Below are 18201 nucleotides of genomic sequence, written 5' to 3' on the forward strand. Positions count from 1 at the left end.
AGATCCCAGTTTCAAAAAAGCTTTTTCCGAAAGAGAGCGTCTACACCTCAAAACTGATCTGCTTTTTTGAAAGAAAGCATTCAGACTGCGTGGACACTCTCTCTAAAGGAAGCCTTGGTTGCTATTCAGCTGCCTCTTCTTTCTAAAAAAGTCCCTGTTCTGTGTCCACACATGCCTTTTTTCAAAAGAGCTCTTTCTAAAAAGGTGTTCTTCCTCATAATTTGAAATGTCAAAAAAAACCTGCCTTCTTTTGAATTAATTTCGAAAGAATGTGATTGCAGTGTGGATGCAGGAGAAGTTTTTTTTCAAAAAGCGGGCAGTTTTTTCAAAAAAACAATGTAGTCTAGACATACCCTTAATGGCAGAAGTTAACGGCAGGATAGAGACAGTTCCTGCTGCAATGCAAAAGTTAGGTTCTCTACACACACAGAACAAAGTGCAGTGGAATATGAAGGACTGCTTCCTCTAGTAGGCTGAAGTAGCCTCTGTTGAGAGGCTCTATGGTCCGTTTGGCAGGACTCTGTGTGGCTCACACAGCTTCCGTTAGCAAAGTGTCTGGCTACTCCCCATAGTAATGAACCAAACACTTCTGGGTACTGAAATAGCTCCATTTTACAGATGAAGAGTGAGTCACACTGGAAGTCTATTGTAGAACTATGAACTGAAGGCAGAGTTCAAGTCCTGTTCTGGTGCATTTATCACAAGATCCCCTTATTGCATAGAGGACGAGTCAGGGATGTAACTGTTGCACCGCTTTATACCCTACGGCTAAGTCTAGACTGGCATGATTTTCCGCAAATGCTTTTTACGGAAAAGTTTTCCATTAAAAGCATTTTCAGAACAGAGCATCTAGATTGGCACGGATGCTTTTCCGCAAAAACACTTTTTGCGGAAAAGTGTCCATGGCCAATCTAGATGTGCTTTTCCGCAAAAAAGCCCTGATCGCCATTTTCGCGATCAGGGCTTTTTTGCGGAAAACAAATCTCAGCTGTCTCCACTGGCCCTTTTGTGCAATAGTTTTGCACAAAAGGGACTTTTGCCCGAACGGGAGCAGCATAGTATTTCCGCAAAAAGCACTGATTTCTTATAGTAGGAAGTCAGTGCTTTTGCAGAAATTCAAGCAGCCAGTGTAGACAGCTGGCAAGTTTTTCCGGAAAAGCGGCTGATTTTCCAGAAAAACTGGCCAGTCTAGACACAGCCTACAAGAATTTAACAGACACTGGGTTTTACAGGTGCCTCGAACCTTATGTCTGGATTGGGAATAAAAGTTCCTTCATCTTACTGTGGGCATAATTTCTGCAAGTGACCTAGGCTCTCACTTAAAATGAAGATAACATGGCTCTGAGAATTCACAATATTTTGCTTTAACACAGTTAAATCCAGTAGCTAGGTCATTGTGGTTTATGTGTTTCTCTCTCTTCTTCAACAAGTCATTGATACAACTTTAACTATTCCAATGCAGGACCACAGATTAGATCGACTGTATTTGGCAGTTAGTGGTGTTCTCAGAAGTGGTTATTTACATTCAGATATGGCTTGTGTTTGTCTCACAATGAATAAATCCATTTCAGGTCACATCACCCTGGAGTTCAAATGGTTATAGGAGGCTAGTGCCCCTGCCCAGCATGCTGCTGTTGTTGCTATCAATATCACAGAAGTTATACCCACATTTTTGAGCTCACAATGAACTGAGGGCACAAATGCTAGCACTTAAAGGTAAATCTTCACCACAGCTGGGAGTCAGCTTCTGGCAGAGCTAGAGCTAATGTGCTAAACAAACATAATTGTGTAGATGCTGTAGCTCTAGGAAACTCTGGCTGGCCACCTGAGCACAGACCCAGGGTGCTGAGTAAACTGGGGACTCCAAGCTACCATCAAGCAGCAACAATTACACATATTTTTAGAATAGTGATAGAAATGTAGCTGTGTTAGTCTGGGGTAGCTGAAGCAAAATGCAGGACAATGTAGCACTTTAAAGACTAACAAGATGGTTTATTAGATGATGAGCTTTCGTGGGCCAGACCCAAGCTGGCCAAGTTCATGCTCTACTTGGAGTAGGATCCTTGCTCCAAGCTACAGTGAAGTTAGACTAAGTGGCTAAGTACCTCCTTTGCACCTGCAAAAGTGAATGCTTATGTTATAAGCATAATATTTTATGCTGCCACAATAGCTTAACCTTCGACGCTCTGTGAAGTCATTTGTAGAAATCCCATGTACCCAAAGATTTAGGTCCTCCCTGGCTGAGTACACCAAGCTCCAAATGGTCAAGGAGCTTGAAATCACATTGTGCGTCTGAAATCACCTTGTGCCTTTTAAATGTATTTCATACTTGTGAACTCATTGATACTGAAATGTGTACACATGAGTTTGTTTCTTGCAGATTCTTTTGAATTATGGAATACTCTGTTTTTTCCCCCAAAAAGCATTACTAAGGAGGATGGGGAATTCATTATAATAAACATCAATGTGATAGGTAAATCAGGGGTTTCGGTATAAATTCTCCCTTTCCGAGTAGAAGGGAGAAAACTGGTGTGAAGTGTTAGGGGGCAAATTAAACTCTTAAAGGCCCAGACAGGCCCAAACTACTAAGAAGATAACCTGGGCAGTCTTTTTACTCCCCTGGATCTGCATTCCAGATCCTGAATCCTGCTTTAACACATGATTTCTAGACTAGGGAAAAAATCTCTCTCTCTTCAGGACTGGCAGAAGAAACACGTTAGATGTGTTTTACGATAGATTAACAGGATGGGATCGCTTCACTTATTCTCCTGCCGAAATATCTAGTACCCAGGAACTATATACTGCTTTGTGATAAATAACCCATAATACTTACTAGGTCCAATGCTGCTGCTGCTTTTTTTTGGGGGGGGGGGGAGCGTTGGGGAGAGGGGGAGGACAGAGAAGGTGCCATCTATAGGTATGTGCACATTAACTCTGTCCTGCCTGTTTTCCCTTATACAGCAATCTGTGCCCAGAATTCCATTGTTGCCACAAATTCCATACACAAAATAGAAAAGCACACATTCCATACCAGATAGAAAACAATTATACTTTCAGCATATCAATACACCACTTAATTTCAGAGTTTTGACCATTTTGCTGTTCAAAGAAATAAAAATTAACACTTGAGAATAGAACAAACATACATTTTGCATTTTACTATTGCACTGGCATCAGCTGGGAATTTTAACTGAATAAAATATTTATATGAAGAGAAATACTGTATCAAGAATAGAAACTTAACGTAAAGATGTTAAAGAATTATACCTATGAAGAGTCTAATACATTCTGTGTCAATGCAATAATAGTTGAAGATGTATATTGGAACCTTATTACCATTTATGATTAACAGCAATAACCCAAGTAGATTTATCTTAGTGTGAATGTCTATAAAGCATATCTATTTACAGTTAATTTCTGAATAATGGACCTGATTCCATTCACAGTGGAGTCAATAGAAACATGGCTATTTATTATAAAGTGACAACACCCTAAATAAATACCATACCATTGCTACAACACTTGATTTTACCTTAAGCCCAAACACAGACTCTCTGAATAAAATATGTAAATGTTACATGCTTTTGAGAAGCTTTGGTATGTTGATTAAACAAAAGTTAAAGTTTTAAATTTGTGAGAATGAATTAGAAATGTAAAACTAAAAGTCTCTTCTCAGTTTTGTTGAAGCCAATGGAGATATGCTGCCATAAATAAGAGGAGGACCCAGACGGGAAAGCACCACTCACAAATATTATTTTCACAAATTATATTTAAAATGCTCACTATTAAATAAGGAAGAAAGTATAATCAGTTCAAAAAGTATTATCTCTCAAGAAATCCCCACATTTCTATGTACAGCTGTAATAGGATATTCGAATTTGTTTATAATACATATGTACAGCAAATGATATACTATCTACAAACCTAGATCTTCCAAAAACTCTTCTAGTTGAACATGCTTCAAGATGGAAGTGATTCACCTGTTTTAAGGCAGTGTCTTATTTTTGCCTTGAACGTAAAGGCTGTAGTACTTATCACAGTACAGATCATTTTCAAGTTTTTCACATGACAGTGTTACAGAAAGTCACTTTCTTCATTCTATGACCTAATATTTCATGCAAGTTCATCATGTGATTAAACGCATGGTTTTGGTGCATTCACAATGCTGTAGGATCCATTTATCTTTGCTTTCCTTGACACGTAAACCAATATTGAAAGTGCAGGCACTGCCATTGCTGATAGACAAGAGAGCACAACAATCACAGGAATAATATAATCTTTTTTTTTCACTATTGCTGCAAAAAAAGAAGGGGCGGAAGAGACAGAAAAAGGTGATTAAAAACTGACACACGGAGATGTATTCACATCACTGTAAAGACAATGGTACTATTAAGGCATTTTCTTCTCTTCTACCTCTGAGTATATTAAATAACCTCTGTGAATTCTTTAATTGGATTACTTTCCCTTCTTACTGCATCACACTTAAGGTCTTGTTGACATGTACAAAGCCCTCTGTAATCTTGGGACATCCACATCTGATCCCATTTCTTCACAGTGCTCCTTCCTACCCTTCTTCTAATCTCTTCATCTTTCTCTTGCCATATTCGTCTGACTTCCCCTACTCTGCGTTCACACTTTTTATAAGACAGTTCTCTGTGCCCAGTGGTGTTGATAAAACCAAGATTGACATAGAGGAGCTCTAGTTTTCTTGAGCTCCACTTATACTCACTAATTCAGGAGGTCTTAAAGTGCCTCCCCGTACTGTATTTCATGATGTTCTCCCCTGGAGCTCCAAAATACACACAAACATGTGTGTGACATACTGTGGGGCACTGGAGCAGCTGTTCCACGTGGATCTGAAAGAACTCTCTCTAATCTTAACAGCTCTCAATCAGTAAATTGATTTTATTGTGGTTATAGTTACTCATATTTCTGAGTGGAGCAGTGCCCCAGCTACTGCAGTTAGACAGCTCCGATTGACTTCAACTGGAACTCTCTCTCGGTTCTCATCTGCAGTGCGTTCTTCATCCTCTTTCAAATCCCTGTTTTAAACCCACTTCTTCTCTTCCATAAACACCCTCCCTAATCAACTTAATCATTGTTCAGTCTCTTGGTCTTGGGTTTGTTAATCTTAGTGGCTTTGGGCTTGCTTTGCATAGTACATAATACAGAGTGCTATACGCTGACTTCTTCAAGGAGGACCAAGAGGAATTGTTCCTCCAGCAGACAGACTGCCACCAGCAGCTCCCCACCACACAGCAGGACACGCCTGTATCTCCTTTGTGCTTCTCTGTGTGCCAATCTCGTGCTACAGACAGGTGCAGAGAGGGTGAGAAGGCAAGCATTGCCCCACTTCATCTCCCTTGAGCCACTGTGATACTTTAGGGTAGTAGAGCTAATAGTGTCACTGTTGTATAGGTGCCTATTACATTACTGATTTTCACTAGTGAATTGTTTGGTTAGGTTTTTTACTACTAACCATGGTCTAACTATGTGCGGGTGAACAGTACATTAACTGACCCAACACGAGCCTTTCATTCATTAGAAGGTAACAATACAAGAAAGTTCAAAGCAAGGTATATGCGTACCTATGACAACGGTATCAATCACGTCAGTGTTATTTCCAGCCTCATTGTCAATAGCAATCAGGTATGTGCTTGTGTAATTTTCAGTGTCACTATAAAGTGTAGATGAGCCATTCTGTGATGAAAGGATCGTTGTGTTGCTTGACTGGACTTTTGGCAGGCTAATTTGTGGAAGTGGATTACTAGAAGTTGTACTCATAATAGTGGCGTTTTCCCCTTCATCAACATTGTCTGATGGATATATTAACTCTGCAGTATTTTGGGAAGGAATTAAAAAGAAAGAAAATGTAGAATAAGATTCAAATGCAAATGTAGAGACTTAAAATCTATAGCAGGTTGCCATGGCCTTAATTCAGTTGAATTATTGATCATAAGCTTTTCTTTAGAATCTATTTCATCACTAAGCTAATGGTAGTCTCTCTAGTCTTCACACAGCACTGCTGAGAGGAAGGACTATTGGAGGGCACTGAGAGAATTAACTGATGTAATTGCAGAGTCATTGGCTATTTTCGTTGAAAAGTCATGGTGATCAGAGGAGGTCTTGGATGACTGGAAAAAGGGAAATGAGGTGCCCATCCTTAAACAAGGGAGGGAGGAGGATCCAGGAGGATCCACTGTTCATCTTCACCACAGTCCCTGGAATAATCTTGGAGCAACTCCTCAAGAAATCCATTTTAAAGCACTTGTAGAAGAGGAAGATGAACAGGAACATAAACAAGGATTCTTCAAGGGCAAGACATGCCTGACCAACTTGATTGCCTTTTATGATTAGATAAGTGACTCTGTGATATGGGGAAGGCCATGGACATGAAATACTTTAACAGAGCTTTTGATATGATCTCCCACAGTATTTTGCCAGCAAGTTTAGTTTGTATGAATGGGGCCATAAGGTGGATAGAAAGCTGGCTAAATTGCTGGGCTCAATATCCAGTTGGAAGCCGATATCAAGTAGAGTGCTCTAAGGGTTGGTCCTGGGCCAGTTTTGTTCAACATCTTCATTAATGATCTGGATGATGGGATAGAATGCACCCAAAGCAAATTGGCAGATAACTGTAACCTGGAGGGAGAGCAGATATGCTGGGGGGAAGGGAGAGGGTCCAGAGCGAATTAGACAATTTGAAGGATTGGCCCAAAGGAAATCTTATGAGTCTCACAACGGCAGATCCAGAGTCTTCCACTTAAGGTGGAAGAAAACCTTGCATTGCTACAGGCTGGGGACCAACTGGCTAAGAGGCCATTCTGCAGAAAATAAGCTGAAGTCTTCATTCTACAGGCACACCAAGGAAAAAGATAATGTCTAAAAAAGCATGTTTGCCCAGATTGCAGACACATGACTTTTCTCTGAGAAAATCATTGGGATTCCACAATCTGAAATTCTGTTTTGAGGGACTCTAGTACAAGGCACAGTTAAAATATTTTTGAGAACAATTGTTTTCTGATGTTTGCATCTTTGGGTGTGTCTAAACTACATGGCTCCATCGATGGAGCCATGTAGATTAGGCTGATCGGCAAAGGGAAATGAAGCCACGATTTAAATAATCGCGGCTTCATTTAAATTTAAATGGCTGCCGCGCTGAGCCAACAAACAGCTAATCAGCTGTTTGTCGGCTCAGCGCGCTAGTCTGGACACTCCCACACCGACCTGAAAGCCCTTTATCGACCTCCCCATTATGCCTCGTTGGATGAGGTTTACTGGGGAGGTCAATAAAGGGCTTTCATGTCGGCGCGGGAGCGTTCAGACTAGCTCGCTGAGTCGACAAACAGCTGATCAGCTGTTTGTTGGCTCAGCGCGGCAGTCATGTCAATTTAAATGAAGCCGCGATTATTTAAACCGCGTAGATTTACCGGCAGATCTCAGGGGCTCTAAGAGTAGCTCTTGAGCCCTCTCTGAGCTGCACACCTGCGCAGTACATTTACATTAGATTTCCTCATGTAATGTAGGCGGGGCTTCAAGGAAGGGGCGGGGCAGTAGATCTTCGCCTCTTCTGAGACTTAAAAAGTGATCTTGGGTGTAAAAAGGTTGGAGACCACTGGTTTAGACATACCCTTTCTGGAGAACAGTTCTCACTTTTGCTCTGTTCCTTCCAGTTATATACAACAAGATGCTGGCTAACTCACTACATGACACACACAATATTAAAATCTTAGGGAATGACAAAGAATAACAGCACAGTCTAGAATCTGAAGAACTAAAAACAGCCATTTAGTTTTAGTGCAGCAGCTCAGGCCTTGTGAGCTCGAGTCTGTCCACTCAGGCTTTCTGCAGGCTCCACCGGCTGTGTCGATGCACCTGATGGGGCTCCCGTGACTCAGATCTTTGCATAAGCTATATGCACTGGGGTCTTTTTACACTTATTGACTGAGGGCCATTTTTGACCTCACGGAATTCAAGGAAAAAATTCTCAGACTTTAGCCAGAGCAAGATTAGCAGAGCCCTGCACAAATACAATATTTGTATCCGCATCTGCATGTGCATCCACAAAAAAGAGAAACAGATATCCGCATCTACATCTGCAGATGCAGACACCTGCTCCTATAAAGTGTATCTTTATCGATTTGCAGGGCTGTAAAGATTAGCCCTAACATGGAGAAGCAAGGTTTACAGTGTTATCAGTCTGTACTCACCTTGAACGATTAATTCCACAGTTTTTTTCTCTCTTCCAAACTGGTTCACTCCTACACACTCATAAAGCCCCCAGTCATCAGCCTTGACATTATTTATAGTTAAAGTTGCATCTTTAGAAAGAAACTGTGACTTTCCGTTGGTCAATTGCTTAGCCCAGGAGATCTCTGGAGATGGATTACCATTGCTACTGCATGTCATTGTCACCGCTTCCCCTTCTTTCACTGAGTTGGAGGGGGTGACAGAGACCGTCGTGTTTCTTGGTCCATCTAAAACAAAAGGATGCATAGTCAGTTATTAATAACGTGAGCAATGATAGGTGCTAGATTGTCAGCCCTGGACACTGAAATCCTCTATTTATCCTTTAATCAAATATTGCACAGATAGCTTCTGAGCTTCCATGCAAGGCCATCTTAGCCAGTGTGCTTCAGTCCTGACCATGAGCGTCTGCTTATATGGATGGGAGGACAAGTTCAGTGTCAGTCCCCGATCAGTCCTTGCTGTGAGACAGCCACCCCTCTGAGGGCTCAATGGGGACTAGCCCTTATGCACTGCACATCAGGACAACTCCCCTCTCCTGTTGTACGGCCCCCACAAGTCCACTCAGCCCCAGCTCCAGCACTCAGGGGACTGCAGTGGATGTCACTGTATTACTCCCCCCAGGAAGCAACTCACCAAAAAGTAATTAGGCAAAAGCATGGCTCTGTTTGGCACTTCATGCTGCCCAGCCACACAGGGAGGGAGGAATACACTGTACCCAAATTATGGCACCCCTTCCAGGTCCCTCTGGAATTCCAAGGGGGCATTCTGTCTTAGAGACAATGGGCTGCTCCAGGTCTCCCTTTACTATGGGCTGTTCCTAACAGGTGCATGTCATTTCTTCACCTTGGATTTGTTCTGAGGAGTATAGACAGCATGGAAGTAAACGACGAGCAGTTCACTGAAAGAACTATCCTATTGGGTCATAGGCAATGCATGTGACACTTACATTCCACACTTAATGCTGCTGCCATTTTGCTTTCCCCCAGTGCATTCTTTGCTTCACATTCATAGGTGCCTGCGTGGAGGAACGTCACACTTGGTATATGGACAATTCCATGCTCGCTATAAAGCACAGTGTCTTCACTGTCTGATTTTCTTCTTAAGACAATCCTGGCAGCCGGGTTGCTTTCAACTGAACACAGAATGGTAACATTATCTCCTTCTTCAACAGCTGTGGAGGGCTGTATGGAGAACTCAGTAATTCTTGGTGCCGCTGCAGAAAAAAAAGGAAAGACTTTCTGTTAAAGGAGAAATAGTTAGCAAAGTAGTAGTGGGTAGTAAGAGTGTTGATGAGGCCCATTTGTTTTGGCTTCCTGATCTGGATCGAGGCCGTTAGAGACTACCTGTAGGAACAATAATGCTAATAACAAATTATACCATTGTATATAGTAGGCAGCACTACCAATCCAAAGAGAATCTGCCCTATGGGCAAGATCAGGCTCGAGTAAATTGAAAATGCAAAATAAAATGACCAAGTTGCATCTTTTGGGGTGTCTGTAATTAACAACTTGGAAGCTCTGATTAACATCATTTTTATACATATGAAGTATAACATGAGGAGCTTTTTTTTTAAAAAAAAGAAAACCTCTAATTGTGTACCCAGAATTAACTGTGGGCTGAAATATTAAATTTGGAGATTTAACCTCCTGGATTTGTGGATACTAGTAGAAGTTAGAGTTCAGTATATTTGATTTGTGCCAGCAGACAAAGTGGCAGATCCCTACATTGTCACATTTGTGCCTGCTGTCACTTACAAAGACTAACATTGATCCTGCAAAGAGTTCCATGAGGATGCAGGGGCCTCTCCACAGGATACTCACTACAGGAGTGGGGCCTCAGGGGCTAGAATGACAGCCCTTTGGAGCTTTGGCCAGGAATTGTACTATCTATGGAATTGAACTGGAATTTGAGTTTTGCTAAAGGCAGGACTTACAGGACTGGACCTATAACAACAACATTATGTAATACAATTACAATAAAGCAAAGGATAAATTAATTAAAAGGCATAGGTGCAGGTGAAAGGATGAGTTTTCAGATGAGATTTCAAAGAGGTAGTCAATGAAGCAGACATCAGAGGACACCTCAGAACATAAGATACCTATAATTCAGCCTGTTTTAAGCTTTGCTGGAGGAAATGGTCTCTAAGAGAGAGATTGCAAAAAGAACATTTGACACAAAGTGTATTTAAATGTCAGGTAAGTCAGCAGATTTCATAAGGTAATGGCATGGCACAGTGGTTGGCTGCATGCATAAACCACCTGGAAACGTCATTAGTGGGCAGATTTTGGGAGCAACACAGGGCTCCTGGGCAATGTCCTAGACACAGCTACTTGTGCAGTGACATGCCAGTCTTAAAGGAGGTTATTGTCCTTATGTGGCTAGGTGGGTGACAACCTTAGTCACATGGAGCTAGAGAGGCTGTTAAGACCCTGTTTTGGAGGGCGTGCTTAAATGTCGTTTGGGGTAAGTCACCCAGAGGACATGAGGGAAATTTTTCCAACACTGAGCCATTAAATGGGGGAATTGTGCATGTGTTTCTGTCAACCTGAGAGTAAGGACAGAAGCAATGAAACATCAGTCATTGTAATGACAAAAAAAATATCAGTCACTCCAACGACAAACATGACTCCAATATAGCAGTGGCATATCTGAAGCTGACTCCTGCATATACAATAGTAAAAACTTCTCCGTTTCATTATTTCAGGGTCTTCAATCTCTTGTTCATTCAAGAGTTATATGTAGCTTAGCTGAAATGTTATGCTTCATCAAACCGGCCACATCAGAGTCTTGCAGGCTCATACCTTGTACAGAAATGACCACCGTTGTTCTCTCTGTTTTATTCATTGCATCATTAATGGCTTCACAGATGAAGAGCCCAGAATCACTCATCAGGGTATGTGGGATGATAAGGGTCTCATTGTCTATAATGTGCTGAACACTTGAATCTGACAGCTCTTTTCTCCAAACAATCCTAGCCGACGGATTACTTGTAGTCCTACAAGTAAGCATCAGAGTTTCCCCCTGTGTAACTGTGTTGCTTGGAGACACAGTGATGTTAGTGTTTTGTGGACCAACTGGAAGAAAACAGAAGAGAAAAGTTCAAGGAGCTAAATTAATGAGACATAATATCCATGTCTCTGAGGCTAGATGATCACAAGGAAACACTTCCGACCCTGGGAAACATATCCAAAACAGGGATGTCAATAGTACTGTGGAACAGTTTCCACAAGGAGCTCAGTGAAGAATCAACAAGAGAAACTGCTTCAAGCCAAATTCTGCCCCTTGATGTGCAGATGGATCTGCATATGGATCCAAGTGACTAAAATGGAAATCACATGAGCATTCAAGCACTTCTACTCATGTAACTATTGTGCTCTCTGATTCGGATTATGCGTGTTTTGCACCAACTAGGAAAGAAAACGAGAGTCATAGTGAGCCACAATGGGGAGGAAGACTGACGTGTGTATTTTTTCACCGTTTTCACTCAATGCAACAGTTAACTTTAATAACCCAGGGTGTTTCATGTGTAAAATGCTTACTGAAGTCAATGGTGACCCATCACATGACAGGATTACAGCACTGTGCCCAGAGAGGATACTACTTAAGGGCCATATCAAATCCTTGATCTTTTATCGTGTATTAACATGAGTGTGAGATCCAATGTGGATCAGGAGATCTATTGTTTATATGCCTAACTTTGTAGCCTTCACCCATGAATCCTAACATAAAATTTTCTATGGTTTGAAATCTCTAATATAAATATACTTACAGTTTACACTCAATCTCTGTGAAATGTGTCTTTTTTTGGGCTCAAATTCCATGTCATCAATTGGTAATTCAGCCACACAGGTAATCTCTTTCCCAATGTCTTCAAAGGTGGGGATAAAAGTCCATGTCAGACTTTTTATCTCTGTGGTTTCGGTAATTTCTTCTGCAGAAAAGTCTTTCTTTGCAAGAACAGATCCATCTTTCTCCAGCTGCATCTCCAAACGGTCAGAAGGATACACTCTGTGTACTATACAGGTGATACTGGCTTTTTCTCCGACATACAATGGTGTGCTGAACTCAATGACTGGATCGCTGGAAAAAGCTAAAAGAACACCACTAGTTACTTGGTACTAGAGATAGGTAAAAAAGACAACTTTTGGAGAGATCCTCTCTCTCTCATTGCAGTTTTAAAAATGATTAATCAGATTTATTATGAATAAGCATTGCACCAATGTCACATAGAAAGGGAATAAATCACTTACAGTAAACATCAACCTTGATGTTTTTTTCTTTTTTCACATTGTCACAAGTTGCACTGCAGACATATTCATGTTCATTCTTAAGATCAACAGGATCCATAGTCAAGACTGAGCTGCTCCTCGTATTGTTAGTTGTCCCACCTAAGGGGTTGTCAAACTGGGTTCTCCAGGAGAATTCTGGGGACTCACAGTCACGAGAATGGCAGATCAACTCAAGTTTTTTTCCAAGCTGAACAGCAACTTTGTGTTCAGGTGTAAGATGAATTTCAAAAGCATTAGCTGAAAAAGGGAGAAAAATGCAGTCACGTTGTTCTAATAGCTCATGTTCTCTTTCATTGGTAATCTGGGGTGTTATCTGAGATTATTAAAGCCTACCTCTTGTTTTGCTACTTTTAAACTGCTACTTTTCAGTTGTGAAGGGAAAATTAAACAACTAATATTTAGTACTTACATAGTTCTTTACATCTCCAAAATAAGTCTACAAAATGTTTTTTAAAACAAAAATTAAGATTTAGATGACATTGAATCTGATCTTCAACTGGTGAAAAATGTAAATCCATTGAAATCAATCGAGCTACCCTAGCTAAAATAGTTGGAATCTACTTCTATAACTTTGCAGCAGACTAATAGATCAATAAATTGTCAAGGATGGTTATAGAATCACCTTCCCTGCAGATATTAGTACTATCCTATATCTATCAGGGATGCTTCAAGGATAATAAAATCAACCCTAAAGTGACATGTAGAGATCTTTTCTAACCTAAATAATTCTCGGATTCTGCAGTGCAATAAATTTCTTAGCAAACTAAATTACAAAATGACTGCTTTACTACAGAATAGTCAGCGCTGAATTAAATTGTTGCTGGTATTTAAACAAGACATTTTAATTAAGAATGACAAATTTGTATTTACTTAAATGTAAAATCATTTGTAGTAAAGACTATTATAAAATAAAGTAAAAAAACAAATTACTTAGTAACAAAAAACAACTCACAAGTCACAAACACCAGTAAAAGCACTGTTGCTGATGGAATTATTCTTCCCATTTGTCTAAATTTTTGCAAATGCTGTACGATGAAAAAAGCAAGGAAACTCATGTCCTAGATCTCTGTTCTCTCTGAAAAATATACAGCCTGAGTCTTCAGCTCTGAAAATGACAGCTATAAGAGTTACTCAGCTATTTATAACCAATCTGACTGAGGCGGAGAGTAGGAAATCCCTGAATGGGGAAACCCAAAGTGCAGTTAGGAAAATCCCTTGTAAGCTGTGTAGATGGATTCAGTGCCCTCTGCTGCTTTCAGATACAGGACTACAATGTCTCTTTTTAAAAATAAATTCCAAAACTGAACTGGCAAAATAAATGTATCAGCGATGGAGCATATAACAACAGTTCTGAGAGGAAAGTCTTTTAAAGTCAAGGATAACAAATGATTTCATCATTGTTACTACATATTACAGGTATAATAAGCAAAATAAGGACTCGATCATGCAAGTAGATAGTCATGTGAAAGTTATTCATGTGAGCTGTTGCACTGAAGCCCATAGTTAAAGTTACACATAGGTAAAGATACTCAGTTAAAGTTACTGGAATGCATTATTTATGCATGATTGGGTTTTATGGAGACAATCCTACAAACACTCAAATAATTTTACTCAAGTGAATTGTCCCTTTGAAATCAATGAGACAACACTCCCATGAACAAAGCTACCCAAATTCCTGTGATTTTGGGCTCTGACCCATAAGGTGAAATGGCTCTAAGTCAGGTAGTGTAGGACTAGAGATGATTTAAAATCAGAATCCTGGATCCCAACACCTCAGATCCAGATCCAGTCTTCGAAGGTCAGACCATTCACCTACAGATGAGCAGAATGACTGTTGGACTGAGTCTGTTGGTTCTTCCAGGACAACAGAACAGATTCATTATTTTTAATGGTAGCTCCAGGGCAATTACCCCTAAAATGGCTTTTTTCCCTTGGATGCCAATAATTTATTTTCCCCTACATTGTCAACCAATTTCTGCAATCTTACGTTGTCTTTAAATAATGGAATCAAAACAGCTAAAAAAGGCCAGATTGTTAAACTGTAGGAGGATTAAAAACATTTTTTTCTTTTAAAAGAAGCCATTTAAATTGAAATCTTCCAGTTTTCATGCTCTGACTCATTAATAGGGAGAGTGTGAACATGTTATGGGAAGGAATGAACACAATGGTCATATTTTAAGTGTTTTCTGTCCAGTGGTTACATGAAGCCAGTTTGGAGCAAAAGATATTTTTAGGGACAAATGCTGGCTCGTAGGAACATGTCATTAGAAACAAAGTAAAGGCAGATTTTCTGATCCAATTTAAACTAGAAAAATGCCACCAATGCAAAAAATCTGTGACAGAGTTTGCAGAGTATAAAATAGATATTGCTTACTAATTTTTGTAAAGTTCCTTTTTTTTAAGTCACAGAGTATGTCCTCAATTGCCAAGTGGCAAGAAAACCAGGGCAAAAATCTAAAACATACTTTAAAAATTTCTATGGGTAATTAAATTCGGATATGTCATCATTTAACTGATAAGCTAATTGCAGTAACATATGGTCATTAGGTATTGCTATTTCATCTTTGGTCCTAATCCAGGTATCAAGTAATAATCAACATAAAATGAGAAAATATTGATAAAATAAACACAAACCTATAAACTCTAAGGCTACGTCTACACTGGCATGATTTTCCGGAAATGCTTTTAACGGAAAAGTTTTCCGTTAAAAGCATTTTCGGAAAAGCGCGTCTAGATTGGCAGGACACTCTTCCAGAAAAAGCACTTTTTCTGGAAAAGCGTCCGTGGCCAATCTAGATGCGTTTCCCGCAAAAAAGCCCTGATCGTCATTTTCGCGATCAGGGCTTTTTTGCGGAAAACACTACTGTGCTGTCTACACTGGCCCTTTTCCGGAACAGTTTTCCAGAAAAAGACTTTTTCCCGAACGGGAGCAGCATAGTTTTTCCGGAAAAACACTGATGATTTTACATTCGATCATCAGTGCTTTTGCGGAAATTCAAGCGGCCAGTGTAGACAGCTGGCAAGTTTTTCCAGAAAAGCGGATGATTTTCTGGAATAACTTGCCAGTGTAGACACAGCCTAAATATAAAAAACAGTTAGCAAAAGAAGGGACCACTGAGAAGTCCTACTTTTTGAGGCAATTAGGTTTTGTTGTTAACACATTATAATAGCAGTTTCATTTTACCCCATTCAGGTGAAAGCAGTAACATCAGATATAAAGAAAACTTCTCATGTAATGCACTCCTGCTGGTCCCTAGAGATCATAACTTTAGCAGGAGCCATTTTCCAGGTTCTCTCTTGACTGCAGCTGCCCTCTAATCTTCCCTAAAGGTAGATTCTATAATTCAAGTTAATACACCTGCTGGGGCACTAAAATGACTGTGCTCAGTCCCAGCTTATGATGAGTCTAGCAGCCCCTCTTTGTGACAACAAGTATGGGCTGCTGCGAACAGGGGCTGCTTGGAGGCAGCAGCTCCTGTCTGTAGGGGAGCCCAACTCCTTCCTGGAACCGCCCACACACAGGGGCTGCTGCCAGAGCAGCCTCCCCTATCCCTCTTCCCCCCTGCTTCTGCTGCCTCTGATAGAGGAAATGGGAGGGAGGGGCAGGCAGCACCACAGAGACGGTGCTGGGGAGAAACCACCTTTTAAGTTGACTCCTCCATCACTGGATCCTGTTCCCTGCCCACTTGCTGCTCACAGAAGCAGCAAGGTGGGGGGAACAAGTGGTCAAAACTCCGGTCAACTACCAGATAATCGACTAGTTGATTGCTCTCTATCATCCCTACCCAATACTGTATTCAATGAGAGAGTTAGCAACTATGTATATAAACATGACCAATAATAAACTCACTAACAGGAAAGGAGTAATAATGGATAGGATGCAAAAATTGCAGCCACAAAGAAACAATTTTAGAAATGTGGATGAAACCACAAATATGGCAGAGTTAAAATATACAATCCATGAATTAACAAGAGAACCATGGAAGAAGGAAGAAGCTCAGAAACCCTAATCAGAAGTGAAGACCATGGAGTTTGTTGTTATCACAAAAAAAATACTCTCAGGAAATGGAAGAAGAGAAAAGATTAGGGAGTGGAGTCCTTCCATGCTGGAACGCTCTCAAATCACAGAGCACAGAATCTGTGCAGTGTACAGGCTAGGCAGTGGTGCTTTGACTCAACCAAAAAAAACAGTTTTCGAAGTGGAAGTAAAATTCCCTATTTAGTAATATTGCTGATACAGGCTGTGTCATCACAAGAGAGGAGAGAGGTTATATGTTATCTTAGTAAAACTTCAGATATGGGCTTTGTGACCACAAGAGAGGAGGGAGGTTACATTTATTGTGACTCTGAAGTTTGGACTGTGAAGATAGTTAGAATTTAGAGTTCCAGGAAGGGCACATCCTCAAGACAGCATAAAAGTGGTAAGGCAATGGCTTTCCAACGATGGGTTGTGCCCCTATACTGGATTGTGAAATGTCACTGGGTCTTTTCTGCAGGGGGATCAGGTGACCAGTGGGAGTGCTAAGGCTGGCTACCTGCCTGGCCTAGCATTGCAGACTGTGCTACGCCCCAGAAATGGCCGGCAGCAGTCCCAGCTTCTAGGTGGGGGGGAGGGAGAGAGTGCACAGGGCTCCACACACTGCTCCTGCCCTGAGCACTAGCTCCACACTCCCACAGGCAGGGCCGGCTTTAGGCCAATTCCACCGAATCAGGCCCCGTGCCTAAGAGGGCCCCGCGCCCTATAGCCATGTCACTAACCGGTTGATCACGATCGACTGGTCAATCGCGAGGCCTCAACCAGTTGATCGTGAAGTGTTCGGACCCCCCCCCTCCAATTCCCCCCCACCCTCCAGAAGCCCCACTACCTATCTCTATCATAGTGCCGGCTTCCCACGGGGTGGATGAAAGTCCTGCCTGCAGCTTTGCGCCACTTCCGGGGGTTCCAGAAGTGTGCTGGCTGCTTCCCTCCCACAGCTCTGTGGCATGCTGGGCGTACTGTGGGAAGGGGCGTCGTCCCTGGAGGAGGAGTGCAGCGGCTTCTCTGCGCCATAGGAGGAGTGAGTCAAGTGCAGGAATTTTCCTGCACCGCGGGGGAAGGGGTCGGCTCCAGGGTTTGGGGGGTTTGGCCCTGGGGCAAACTTGCGTGGGCGTTTGGCTGCGCCACAGGAGGAGGGTTTGGCCCCGGGGCAGGTGCTCGCAGGTATCATAAATTAACTATGCTATTCGCTTGCTGTTTTAAGACTTAAGTTTATTACTGTTGCAAATATATATCTTAAAACTGATTAGGCCTATTGTCTTAATTTGATCTAATATAAAAATAAGGAAATATTTTATAAATTTTCATAAAATAAACATTGAAGAAAATCAGTTAAACAACTATCAATACATAAATTTTCCTAATATGAAAGTGAAAATCTACAATTAATATTCTTTTAGAATACGGTAACTTCTATCAATAAGGGTAAGAGATCAAGAGACATTGGTAGAAAGTGGGAGTAAGAAAAGAGCCATATACAAGGCAAAGGCAGTTAAAAACACAGGAGCAAAAGGATGCTTTAAACAAGTATTTTAGCAGACCTGATTCTACTGTTGAGCCAGAAGAGCTCAGTGAAGATGCAGATATGGTTGAAAATTATCCAGTAGAACATACGACACAGACAGA

The 18201-nt window shown here is 41.1% G+C and overlaps 1 protein-coding gene across 2 annotated transcripts; it reads right to left on the reverse strand.

The window, feature by feature from the left end:
• Positions 1-1962: 1962 nt before the first annotated feature.
• Positions 1963-13658, reverse strand: VCAM1 (vascular cell adhesion molecule 1). 2 transcript variants are annotated; one of them, XM_006119811.5, is made up of 8 exons: positions 13492-13658; positions 12501-12776; positions 12020-12340; positions 11052-11324; positions 9197-9463; positions 8211-8477; positions 5589-5834; positions 2861-4295 (listed from the first exon to the last, which is right to left on the reverse strand). In XM_006119811.5, exons 1-8 carry the CDS (start codon positions 13592-13594, stop codon positions 4135-4137), a joined length of 1914 nt encoding a protein of 637 aa, XP_006119873.3. In that variant the 5' UTR covers positions 13595-13658; the 3' UTR covers positions 2861-4134. The 2 variants fall into 2 exon arrangements, with proteins under 2 accessions (XP_006119874.3, XP_006119873.3); XM_006119812.5 differs by lacking the exon at positions 5589-5834 and having other exon boundaries at positions 1963-4295.
• Positions 13659-18201: the final 4543 nt, after the last annotated feature.

The sequence above is a fragment of the Pelodiscus sinensis genome, chromosome 9 (assembly GCF_052426305.1).
Source record: "Pelodiscus sinensis isolate ZL-2025 chromosome 9, ASM5242630v1, whole genome shotgun sequence".
NCBI lineage: Eukaryota > Metazoa > Chordata > Testudines > Trionychidae > Pelodiscus > Pelodiscus sinensis.